At 41.4% G+C, this 12,896-nt stretch overlaps 1 protein-coding gene across 1 annotated transcript in view; it reads left to right on the top strand.

Moving 5' to 3' along the window:
- Positions 1–12,896, top strand: part of ADAMTS17 (ADAM metallopeptidase with thrombospondin type 1 motif 17) — a 168,812-nt gene that overhangs the window by 36,146 nt on the left and 119,770 nt on the right. The window contains exon 7 of the mRNA XM_030456917.1: positions 5,523–5,566. Within this exon, the coding sequence (XP_030312777.1) occupies positions 5,523–5,566 (44 nt within the window). The remainder of the gene's footprint in view (positions 1–5,522; positions 5,567–12,896) is intronic.

Here is a 12,896-nt window from a genome sequence, read left to right as displayed (position 1 = left end):
TCAGCAACATTCGTTGCAGCCTGCAGCTCTGTAGCTATTAATGTATCAAACACATCAGGGTACAGCCCAGCTAAAATAAGCAAAGAGGGTGTTGTCCCTATTAACCTCTAGCCTTTTTTTCCCTCACTACCTAAGCTCAGCCTCACAATGCAATGCTAGTCCCACAGCATAAATTTTGAGAGGGAAATCAATGGTCTCTTAAATTGCATATTTTCAGATGTAAATGAAAAATACATTGTTACAGACAGGAATAGTGAAGGTGAGCACAAAAATACAGGGTAGTATGGATGCTGTGTGTGCTAGAAAAACACTGCTTTCTACCCCTTCTCTTCCCAGTTTGAGACAGAAAATGTTGGTACTGCACTTCAGTATTACTCACTTATTTCACCTTTTTCTCTCTGCCAACAATGTAGCTAGAAAATAAAAATTTTTTTGCATAAACTGCTATTCTGATTGTAATAATCTCTCATGTTAACAGTCACATTGCAAACTATCTATGGGATTGTGGTGAGAGTTCAGTAAAATAGCTGATGAGCAGGGCACGGGGCCAGCAAAGTTCCTAGGAATGTACCTTCAGACATGTGCAGTTCCCCCAAATCCTTCTCTCTCCTCTGTATTCATTGTAGTCCAACCAAGCACTTAAACAGATACTTAACATTTCAGACAGGGTGAATAGTTCCTTTGAAGTCAATGGGCTGCACATCCTGGTTATAGTTAAGCATGTGCTTCATTGGACCAGGGCCTAAATAAATAACTAACATTTTTGTTAAACTCATCTGGGCATCCAGTTGTCCTGCATGACAAGCGAGGCATAGAGAATTTCTTCTGATGTGCTCTAAGGACAGGATGGAGAGAATGAGCAGAGCATTTCATCTGTGCAGTCTCTCTGCAGCTTATAAAATTGAATGCATAATGTGAGGCTAAATGAATTGGACTTGGGCATCTGAGGAAGAATTATAGGAATAATTGTTCAGCAGATTTGCAGGGTTTTGCACTTAGAATAGCTGGAGAAGTACAGGTTCAGTTAGGTTAGAAGAAAAAATCAGATTTTGTGAGAAGTTCAGGCCAAGGAGTACATGGCTGTGCATCAGAGCAGGGTTTTCCTGTGTGACAGGCCAGCAGTGTGTACTTGCAGTCTTTTATTTCTTCTTGCTGTCTTGTTATCCTTAACCCATCCTGCTTCTGCTGCATAGAGGATCCCACTTTGCTTGGAAGACTTCTGGCCCAGCAGCCCAGTCCCAGTGTCAGGAAAATGAGGTTTTCTACTCTTGGCTTTGGAAGTGTGTGTGTGTCCCTGGACCCTCCCCAGACTGTACAGATGGACCAGTGGTAGAGGATATGGGAGCAACAACATGTCCAGGACAAGCAATTGTGCCAGAAAAAGCAGAAGCTGGATTTTCAGCAGCTGCAGCTGCTTTAGGACTAGAAACAGATTCTTTGGGGTCAACCTCTGAAGAAATCCCTCTGGTTCCAATCTGGCTGTGTTCATTTGAAACACCAAAGCATGCTTGCCTTTCAAAAACTTCACCTCTAACAAACAGTCCCCATATACTCATTTGTATGCAAAAGTAGATGACCTACGTGGCAAATGTCCCTCCTGTAGGAATTTAGTGGTATCTACCTGATTAAGTTCCAGGTATGTCTGTAAAATAAGATGTACCATGGTCACCCAGATAGTAAATAAATAAGACAAAGGGAATCATCTGCTAAAGCTCTGAAGGTCTGAGTAGTGTCATGATCTGTGTAATCATCAGACTTCTCTTGTTGAAATTCTGTTTTCAAACTTCAAGAAATTCAGCTCTCTGGCATCTGTGGATACTTCATATCTTTCATCATCTTTCATTAAGATACTTCATATTTTAATGGGCAGTTGACCAGAGTAACTTCCCTCTGCAGAATCTGTATCTTAGTGGTCTTACAATGTCCCATTCAAAATGAATTCCTCTTCTGGATCTTTTGTCTTTTGCATTCCATAGGAAATCTTCAGACACATGGATGTGGAGGTTTCCCCACCTCCTGGCTGTAGGTGTTTGGGCTATGAGATGTGGTGGCAGAGCAAGGAATGACTCAACACTGATAGGAACAGAATTCAGAGCTGTCATCAAGAGAAGGCTTTTTTTTTTTCTTTCCCCTGACATACTGGTGTAGTTATTCCATTTGCAGCCTGCTCCTCCTTCCCACATTTCTCCAGCCCTTTGCCTTCCCATTAAATGAGCAAATGCAGCAATTCAATGTGCATTGAGGAAACTGGGTGTGTAGTGCTACTAAATGTATGGAAAGATATGGAAAGTTTTCTTTGGCAGGTGTTTGAATGTACCAGTTTCCTCTGTCCTTTAGCTTTATGACCCTGCAGGGTTAAACTGGTCAAAAAATGTCATGTGAAGGATGCTGGGAAGTGGCCATTAAACAGAATACTTGTTATTCATGTTGCACAGTTCAGCTACTGTCCTTCTTTCTTACAGGAAGGACTTGAATTGCAGAATTCAGCTTAGCACAGTTAGGTACTTTTTTCCAGTTTGTGTGAGCCAGATGGAAGAGTGACTGTAGAAGGAGTTGTGAGCTCTTCTTTTCTGGCTCTTTTTTATTGAACAAAGCAACTGACTCGTCATTTTTTTAGAAGAATTGTTTAAGTCTGCTAATGGAAACACTCTGCACAGTATATAAGTGATATTGATTGAGAATTTCACAGGTCCCTAGAGATGACATGTCCTGCTCAGTTCACTCAGTGGCTAGAAGTGAGGAGTAAATTTGCTTCAGTGTGTGATTTCAATGTTTTATCCAAGGTCAGATCTTGGATGTGAACTGCATGTCCTGGACCAGGAGTTTTATTGCAATGTAGCTCTATAAATGACTCTGCTAACAAATCTGTGTGATAAGACACCTCTGCACATACAATGAATATTAAGATATCTTTTTCATATTCTTGCAGCATCATTAAAGTATATTCATATCAAGCTCTCGTTTCAAAAATACAGAGTTAGTCGAGCTCAAAAATGCTCCAGAGACCTGTGATTGAAACCTTTTTCAAAGCAGATCAGTTTCAGTGCTGTGATGGGGCCATCTTACCTCACTGTTGTGACTGATCCACAGGCGAGACAGAACTTTCTTAATAGCTTTTCAGCCTTTGCCTCCCCTCTGATTGCCAGGACAGGGCTATAGGTGTTTCAGTGTGTAGGTTTTGTGGTGGAGTGGCTGCTTGCCTCAGGAAGACAGAGAGCCATCAAGCTCATTGTGACTAGAGGTTTGGATGTGATTTTTGGTTTGGCCACAGAGTTCTGAGGCAAAACCTTCACAACAGATCTGGATGAACTAAAGCCTTGCACTCTGGTAACAGCATCTTTGAAGGGATGGGTGGCATCTCTTGGACTTAAGTTTAAGACAGTTTAAAGGATGTTTTGAGAAGGTTTCATACTTTTAGGCCTTCATGCAGTGAATTGAACAGCCATGTTCTGTTCTTCCTGCTGTCTTGTTTCAAGTCCTTCCCTGATCAGACAGCACCACAGCACTCTCTTACAAGACAAGGGTTGTTCTACCCCTCTAGGACAGTCTGCAAGTTGTGCTGGATCATTTACAAGACCCCTCATTTCATGGCATGGTGGTGATTTCTCCAGGGAGCTGCCTGAAAGCACCAGACACCTTTCCTTGTACAACTGAGTGCAGGGAGCAAAATTGCTGTGCTTTATTTGCAGAGCTGGACAGCCACCGAAAAGAGAGATGCTTTTCTAGCAGTGGCCTCCTGCCATCTACTAATAGTTCAGCTATCTGTTGTCACAAGAAAAGCATCTGTTTGATTTACCAGTTTATATAACATAATAAGACCTTAAATAAACCTCTGTCAAGTTGGCTCTGGGAACTCAAGCAGGCCTGCTTGTGCCAGCTCTGTCAGGAGACTGTCATTACTCTTCTTTGGAAAGGCTGGAATGCCAAGGTGTCGAGACACAAGAAGGCTGCAGTGAAAAATGAAAGCTGGGGCTGGTGTGTGGTCATAGCTTCCGATTTTGTTTTGTTCCTATCTGATTTTTTTTTAACACTTTGATGGTGTTTATAGTTTTTCTGCACTGAAGCATGGTTAGTTTTCAATGTCTGCTTAACAAGAGCTGGAAATAGCTGTTGTTTCTCTCCGTCCAAGCTCTTGACAACTTGATTTGTGACTTCCAAAGGAATTTAGTCTGAACGGTTTGAGTTCATCAGCCACAGTCTTGGGCCTTAAATCCCTTTTGCTGTTTCATATTTTTCTTGAAGAAAAAGGTATTTTTAATATCTGCCTAAGTAGATTCTTTTTCTAAGTATTTATCTTTCTCTAAGTGTTCTCAAAGGATTATCTTTCTCTTAAGTATTTTTAATCTTCTCTCTGCCAAAATCTGAAACTCCAAACCCCACTGGAGATTCAGGCATTTCAAATGACACACTCCAAATGTACTAATATGATTCTCTCACTAGCCTCCCCACAGGGTGAGGAAAGCCATAATGACAGAGATTATGGTTCCTCAGCTTCCCTTGGGTTGAGGAACTTGGGAAATGCTTTAGCACATGTGATGCTTTCCTCCAGCTCCTCTTCATAGTGGGTAGCACTGCAGAGTAGGTCTGGTGAAGGTAGCTCCTAAAGTTTATGTCTAAGTGCTTACTGAAATGTATTCAAACCATTAATTTACTTATAAAATACTTCTCCTCCCACATTTGTTTGTCTGTCACAAGGAATCTCCTTTATGAAATCTTCTCACAGGAAGTGGAGTCACTTAGCTGATGAGCTTCAAGGCTTTTGATTTTGTTTCTGTTTAATGCAGCTCCATGGATCCCTGGCTGATCTGTGGGTGCCAGTGGCATATGTAATATCTCTTTCTGCCTTGATGAGATCTGGAGAGACTGGTTGAGATATGGGGGGGTAACAGAGATCAAATGAAGTCTCTTGAAACTCTGTTTTGGATTGAAATCATAAAATAGCAAATCTGGCTAATACATTCAGCTGAAGCCAATTCACCTGGCTGTTACCTGGCCAATCCTGAAATTCTGTCTTCTTTCTTTTCACCATCTATCTATTTATTCCTACTTCTGTTCCAATGGACAGAAAAGAAGAACTTAAAATTTCTGGAAATACATGACCAGCTCTGTGTCTTCAGGCAGTGTCCCCATGTGTCTCCTTCTGCCATTTTTGGTGATGCTGTGACACCACAGGGTGTCCACTACTTTTTGTTCCGGCTCTCTTGTAAAAATAAGAGGTTCCATTTTAATCTACTTTCTGTGGAAGTCTGACATAAGAAGGAGGCTGTCCTCTTTTACCTGCTAAATCTTAATTGGAATTGGACTGTAGTATGTGGAGCTCATTCACATAATTGCCTGTAGTCTTTTAGTAGCAATCAGTACTGCTATCTCCCTGTGTTGTCACCATGTAGACTACACAGCAGCTTAAGAAAAACCCCAAACCTCAGCACCCATGATATGTGAGTCATGCATCACTGCTTTTTGTTAGCCTGAAGTCTGGAGGCACAGGATGCATTTCACTTCTCTTCTGTTTTTCTTTCTAGGACAGATTTCTGCGTACACAAAGATGAGCCTTGTGACACTGTGGGTAAGTCAAAGAAGTAGGGGAGAGAATTTTCATAGCCAACTCTATGCTAAAAGGAGCTTTCTGGGCAATATTTCCTTCTTTGGTTTTCTGTTATGTTACTTTTGCTGTTCTGTATGCCTCTGTGGTGTTCTGTATACCTCTGTTGAGCAGGGTATGAATTATAAGTAAACCATTACATATTTACCCCTCCTAAGCACTCAAGTCTCAGTTCAGAAAATAACCTTAAATATTTCTACTTTTTTGGAGTGCATGTGGAATTAGAGCATTGCAGATAAAGAAACTGTCTTTTGGTGCATCTGTACAATGCTCCTGTCAGTGCTCTCTCACCTAAACCAAGATTTGGTAAGTAATGAATGTATTTCCTATTGTAAGAGCACTCCCAGATCAGACTGGCACTAAGACATCAGAGAAGAATACCTCATTGTAGGAAAGCCAAGTTAAATCTTCTTTTCTGCCTCCTACTTCCTAACTGCCTTTAATCTTATCCAAACTCTGGATACACAGAGTCCTTACATCCTAAACATTAAACACTTTGTTTGTGTATTTATTTATTTATTAACTTAGGTAGCAGTAACTTTCACTGTAACTGTTCTCCTTGTTTGTTTGGGTACTTTTTTTTTTCTTACCACAGTAGCAGCACTGTTTGGAGGCATAACTCAATATCCTCTCCATGATGACTGCATGATTTTTTTTTTTAAACTTGCCTCAAAGTCAACCAGCCTTTTATTTTGCATTGTATGTAAACTTGGTGTGCATCTTGATTTTCAGCTGGTCTTATGCTCCAGCTGATGTTCAGAGAGGTAACCCCCAACAGACTGGGGGTTGCCATGCTGAGGGTAGTGGGTGATGAAGAGCATGGGGGAAAGTGCCTTCAGCAGGAGCTCTGAGACTACCTGCAGAAGGCAGGTCCTTTCCTCTCTGTGTTGTGTAGGGTGAAACACAGCTGAAAAATACATTTTATTTTCAAATGTGAGCAAGGACTGTCCTCTGCATCCAAGTTTTCTTTCCAGTGGGAATTCCTCACAATGTGTTTGTTCTGTGTCCAATGTAAAACACTCTTGCACCTCAAAAAGTTCATAAACTGTGTCCCTGTATCTGGAGATGCCTGTGATAAGATACCCTAAAGAAGTTTTTTAAAATAAAAAAGGTGCTGATGGAAGACACATGCTGACTAAGACCAGAGCTCTTTCCATTTTTAAAGACAGTTTTGTTGAAGATCTCTGTTCAGGGAATGATATTAACATAGCATGACGAAGGAAATAATTTTATGACTACTTTTCTGTTCTTACAATACTTAAGTACTCTCTTGTCCTGAGACTTGCTGCAGGATGTGGCTCCAATGGAGAATTTATACCTGCTTATGAATGAAGTTGGCTGTTGCAGTGTGGTACACTGCCATCCTGTAAAGGAAGAAACATCCTTCTAGTGAGCAGGCACTCTCCTAAACTAGGAGATTGAGGCTACTGCTCTAGGTAAGGCAGAGAATCTGGACTCCAGAATCCTGATCTCTATTCCCAGTTCTGGCATTGACTCATTGTGTGACATTTGGCAAGTCACTTGCGTTCTGAATGCTTCTGTCTACCTCTGTGAAATGAGGATTTTGAGTGCAAAGCTACAGGAGCTTGCATGGCTTAGGAAACTTTCATACAAAGCAGTGTGATGCCCTTGAGTATGTGATGCAATACAAGTCCAAAATCAAAGGTTGCTTAGTCATGTTTAAGGGACCATAAAGACTCTATGAGATGATGTGTACTGAAGTAGGAGGACTCAGAAAGCTGTATGTAATATGTTTTTAGTGACAGTGCCTTGATTTTCCTTGCATTGTGAGCAATAGGGAAGCAAAACTTTCCCTGCTGGAAGTATTGAGGCCCAGCTGTTGTTCGGAAGTGGGACTGTGAAGTTTAAATGTCCTGTAAGAGGCATTCATTTGTGCTCAAAAAGATCCATATTGAAAAACCTGCCTGGAATCTTTGCCTGCCTTGCAGACACAGAGAGAAAACAGCAGCAGGAGGTTTGTATTTGTATTCTGGCAGGGGCCCCTCACTGAAACCAGTTGCTCTGGGGACTTCGTTCAAATTTTCTTGGCCCAGCTGCCAAGGTAGTGTGGAAGGTTACATAATGGCTGAAACAAGCTCAAAAATGGTGAAAATATGTAGGTATGTCTTTGAGGGGTGATACCCTACTGACTGCATCAAGGAACAGAGCCACGTTTGTTTAAGAAATAGTTTGTTACTGCTCATTGCCCTGCCTGGTTATGTAAGTTTACCCCTAAGAAGTAATGAACTCAAAAGGAGGGGGAGAGAAGGCAAACAATAATCTGCCTGTGTGTGATTCCTTTGCACCAATTGTGTTTCAGCAGCCTTAGTGGTGGGACCTCCAGTCTGCTCTGCAGTTGGAGCAGGGAAGCTTTGCTTTGTGTGACCCAGCCTTGTCACACACCAGTCAAAAAGTCTGCAGTCTGCTGCAGCTTCAGACTCATCTCTGGTGGTGAGGTGACTCTAACCAGTTTCCTGCAGAAAAATCTTTGTTCCAATTGAGCTGCCTCTAACCCAGCCAAATTGAGAGTTTAATGTCTAGCTATTAATATCAGGCTGCAGCTTGGAGCCTTGCACGTTGTCAGAATCCAACCTTTCTGTGACATAAGCAGATTGAGAATGCCCCTTTCGTTCAGTATTTCCACTGCCAGTGCCAAATAAGCAGCTTTATGGTTAGTGAGGAATGATCCTGCATATTTCGAGGCAAAGCTTGGCCTTGATTCCTTAGTGTACATGTTACCCCACATCCAAGCTGAAGCTCCCCTCTCTTCAGCTAATACCAAAAGTGGGGGCAGTGTGGAACTGGGAAATGGAAAATAAGAATGTATCTTAAATATCCTGAAAATGCCCTGCTGAAAAAATGTCTTTACCTCTGCTGCAGTCATGTGTGCTTAATGCTGGGGAAAAGAAAGCAGTGTAGTGTGTACACTGCAGGTGGGCAGCTTTAGCTGAAGGAATAGCTGCCTGGAGAAAACTGAGCATCAAAGCAGAGGTGATTCAGAAACACAGTTTTCCAGACTGTTTCCCCAAGCAAATCAATGTTTTGTGGCAAACATTCTCATCATTCTGGCACGAAGATAACTTACTGAGAGTCCTGAAGATTAGAAAGCCTTCCTTAATTGGCATCTTTTTTCTTGCATCTTCCAAACACTGACATGGGAAGGGGGAAACTGTGCTTTGGTTTTGTCACTGTCTGCTGGGTGATTGCACAGATTACATCCTTCTGCTGTACCAGTGTGTTCACATCTTAATCCTTCCCTTCTTTCAAGAGTGGGAAGAGGGTTCTGGGTGAAATGTGGTGTCACAAAGGGCTGCACATCATGGTACTACTAGCCAATTACTCTGCCTTTGTAGGTACACCTTGCTTTCTTCTCATGAGTTTATCATAATGAAGTGTTTCAAAATATGCCCAGGTTTTGCAAACATTTGATTTATGTCTCCAAGTAGATTGAAATCTTTTTTTTTATTATTCCATATAGAACACCTGAATTAAGGACTGTACACTTTTACTTTTTTCTTGGCTTTTTGCTTGTGCAGTTGGGACCTCCACAGCAAAGAACAGTTCTGGAACAGTTCTGGTCAGTCCTGCCTGTCCTGTGTACTGTCCATTTAACACTTGCACCCTATTTAATATTGATTCCAGTCCCCTAAAGTGTCACAACAGAGCATTAATCCCCAAGGAAAGTGAAAAGACTAGCTGGTTTGCTCTGAGTGGAAAAGAAAAGGAATTCTCACATTAAAAACATTTTCCATAGTGGTTCGTGTTGAATGTTTCTGTATATTCCAGGGCGGGTTTTTATTTGATGCCAGAATAAATAGAAATACCTGCTGCTTAAAACAATTCATTAGAGAAGCAGTGCCTGCTTTTAGCAAAAGCTTTGCTGGGCTTGTCCTTTGAACCAAAATCAAATGCACTTTAAGGCAATCAAATGAAAATACAGGAAGCTAAAGTGTCCCTTAAAGAGACATTGCCAGATGGTGTTGGTGAAAGAAAGAGACCTTGCAGCACCACAGATTTTTATGTCACTCGTGGCTGTGCAGGGCCATGGAGAGTCAGGCTGCTGGCTTTCTGAAATCATGGTACAGTGCAGTGGAAGACTTTTTCCCTTGCCTTTTGGTTGCTAGGGAATAAATGCTGGGCTGCACAATCCAGACTGTGCAGAACTGTGCTATTGGGCATATTCATTGCTACCATCTCTCAGGCCCCACCCTACCCACAACAGCCTTCCAATTTCTTTTCACCAGCTAGCAATCTCTCCTCTTCCAAATTCCCCCTGAAAATTTGTGTGCCAAGTGAGTGTAATATAAGATTGCATAAATTTTAATAGAAGTACTGGGATGAGCACAGTCCCTCAAGTAATCAGGAATTCCTGCTGCTGTAACCCTTGCTCTTCCTCACTTCAGTGTCCCTCGTGTGCTTTTCCTTCTTGTTTCAGAGCCATGGCTTCAGCCAAGCTGCTTCACATGTGTACAGCTGTTCACAGGCTCACAGCTAATGACCAGAGGAAAATCCTGCTTACACAGGGCTCAGTCAGAGTTTTGTTGTTAGTGATTTCAGTGGACTCAGGATCTTGGTCCTGGTCTTATATGCTGTCTGAGACATGCAGCCCTACTTTGGGCCTCTGTCAGAAAACTGGCTGAGGTTTTTTTCTAGAGAGACTACTGAGTTTGGGGTACCTGAGACATCTTTGGAAAGACTGATATCCTGAGGATGGTCCTTTGTACTTCCTAAAAATCAGCTGAAATGTCTATTATGCTAATTGAGCATTCACAATCACTGAAATATTTTAGAAGCTTGCAAAGAAACAACAGTCTGTGAGAGCCAGAAAACAAAACCAGTAGAAACCACAGTGAAGCTGATCAGTCTGCACTTGGAAAGACAAGGTAAACAGAAAGTACAAAGGCCACAGACACACAATCAATTCCCCCCCATCCAGTATGTCAAAATAAAAAGCTGGGCATGGCAGTTTTAACAGACTACATATTTATTGTTAAATATATGAACTTTCTCACTGATTTATATGAAAACTTAGAATGTGTGCAATGTTAGCTGGTTGAGTGGAATGCTGATATTATTTTATAGATATAGAATTTTTATATTCTTTTCTGAGTTTATTGTTGTGGAAAGTGGAGCATTTCATTTGCCTTTGGGTTGTTTTGCAGCTCGGTATTCTTGTTTAGTTTTGTCTGTTCATTCCATATACTAAGGACCAGTGGATTCTTGGTGTCCTTTGAAAAATAAGTTTCTGGAGGAGATGCAGTATCCAAAAGCAAGATACAGTCCTTAGTTCAGTGCCTACATGGTCCTGTTTGAAGGTCTGTTGAGGAAAAGAGGTGATTGATCAGTCTGTTCTGTTCTTCAGGTTTATTAATCTGTGAGGACTATTGACTGAATTTCCAGTTATTACAACTTGTTTCTTCATCTTCTCTCTGTTTCATGTTCTGGGGGCAAGAGTCAACTTGTGTAATTAAAATAAATGAAAGTGTTTTGTGAAGGGGAGGGTTAGTGACAGATTTTCTGTGGGTTCATCATTGTTCCCTTTCCATGTTTTTCCAGTCCTTTGCTATGAACTATCACAGAGCCTCATTTGCACTGCTGATTAACCCTTCCTCTTGCCTTTTTGCTGAGGGTCTGTTTCTCTTTGGTGGTGGTGGTGGTTCAGCTCTCCCTATTTTGTTCTTCATCTTCTCTTTGTTCAACTGTGCCTGAACATCAGGAGGCTGCTCTCCACAGAAAGGCCTGGCTGGTCTGTCTTCCATCACTAACCATGTGGATTGCCCACTCAGGTCATGGAATTTCCCTACGTTTACTACACTTTGGTCTTCATAAACCTCCAGCAGTTCCTCGTTAGCTCTCCCCCATACATCATTCTCCATTTGTAGCCCCAAAATGTGTTTCAAGCACTTTTATTTTTCAATTATTTATCTGTCTTGTCTGTTATCTTTGTAAGACCCATCCCACAAGATAAAACAATTGGCCTCACAGTGCTGGGGTATGTTTGAAGCTAACTCCTTCTCAGTAATTTGGAACTAAACACTGTCAGTGTGGAGGAAGAGCACACTTCCTGCTCTGTACCTGGCCCTTTGTTTCCTTCACCATCAAACTGCTATTGGTAATTAATGCTCATAGATACTTAAGCTCACTTGCTGAAATACACAGTCTAACTGTAAACCAGGATCTCCAAAATCTTCTCATCAACTTACCACCCTGCTTTTGTTTGCTAGCCTATCTCCACTGATCTTAAATCTTGCTTTTCTTGTTGCTCAAACCCTCCAGCCAGGATTTGTGCCAGAGGTTTTTGTCTTCGTTATTGTGACTCGCCCCAAAGGTGGTGCAGGATGTTTAAGCTTATCTGAGCTTGATATTTTTACCTTCTCCTGTGGTTTTCTTAATGGTTCACAGTAATGTGTTTTGAGAAATAAAAGAGAACAACTGTCTAAAAAAGGAACCAGAGTTATTCCTTTACCTGGTAACATATTTCTCAATAAACATCCTTCAGGCCATCGCATCTCATTGATGTTCAAGGTGGGTGCTGATTACTATTTGAATGAAAGATCTTTGGAAAGCTCACTGGCTGTAAGAGTTTTGTTAAGGTACTTTGCCATCAGGCAAATCCTAGCCTAATGTCACATCAGTGTGTAACTAAGCTTCTTTCTGTGGCCTTTGTTAAAAGGAGTATGTCATGAGGCAAAATGTTTGCCATTACTTTGTTGGTATTTATTCTGATACTCTGACTTTATTCATTCATTTCAGCTCCATGTCATAATTCACTTTATGTACTAAATCATTGTGGAGCTCGACTTGTACAGGTGAAAACATGTACTGCATTCCACTCCAGGGCCCTTTATATCTGTGTGAAATTATATGGACATGTACACAAAGCACCTGGGAATTTCAGTCTCCTAGCTTACAGGGCAGATACCTGCATAAGATGTTCCCTTTCCCATCTTTTTACCCTTCACCCCCTTCCTAGGTCTGGGCCTTTGACATGCAATCACTGTGAGGAAAAACACTTGTTATTACTGCTTTAACTAACAGTTCCCACTGAGTTTACAATATAGTGTCCCTCAGAAGAAATGCAGTAGATATTTCTGCTGGCTTATAGTATAGAGTAATCAGAAACATTTATTTTTCTTTGTTGTCTTTGTGACAGGCAGTTCTTGCAGTTTTGGTTCACCTGAACATACTATGCTAGAGCTTCTGAATTTATGGTTTTATCTCCTAGATGGTTTTCTGCCTTGATTTTTTTCTATATTAGAGCTGATTTGTAGGTCACTGCCTAGGAACCAAGGCT

The sequence above is a fragment of the Calypte anna genome, chromosome 10 (genome assembly GCF_003957555.1).
Source record: "Calypte anna isolate BGI_N300 chromosome 10, bCalAnn1_v1.p, whole genome shotgun sequence".
In the NCBI taxonomy this organism is placed as follows: domain Eukaryota; kingdom Metazoa; phylum Chordata; class Aves; order Apodiformes; family Trochilidae; genus Calypte; species Calypte anna.
This window is presented reverse-complemented; position numbering and strand designations above follow the sequence as displayed.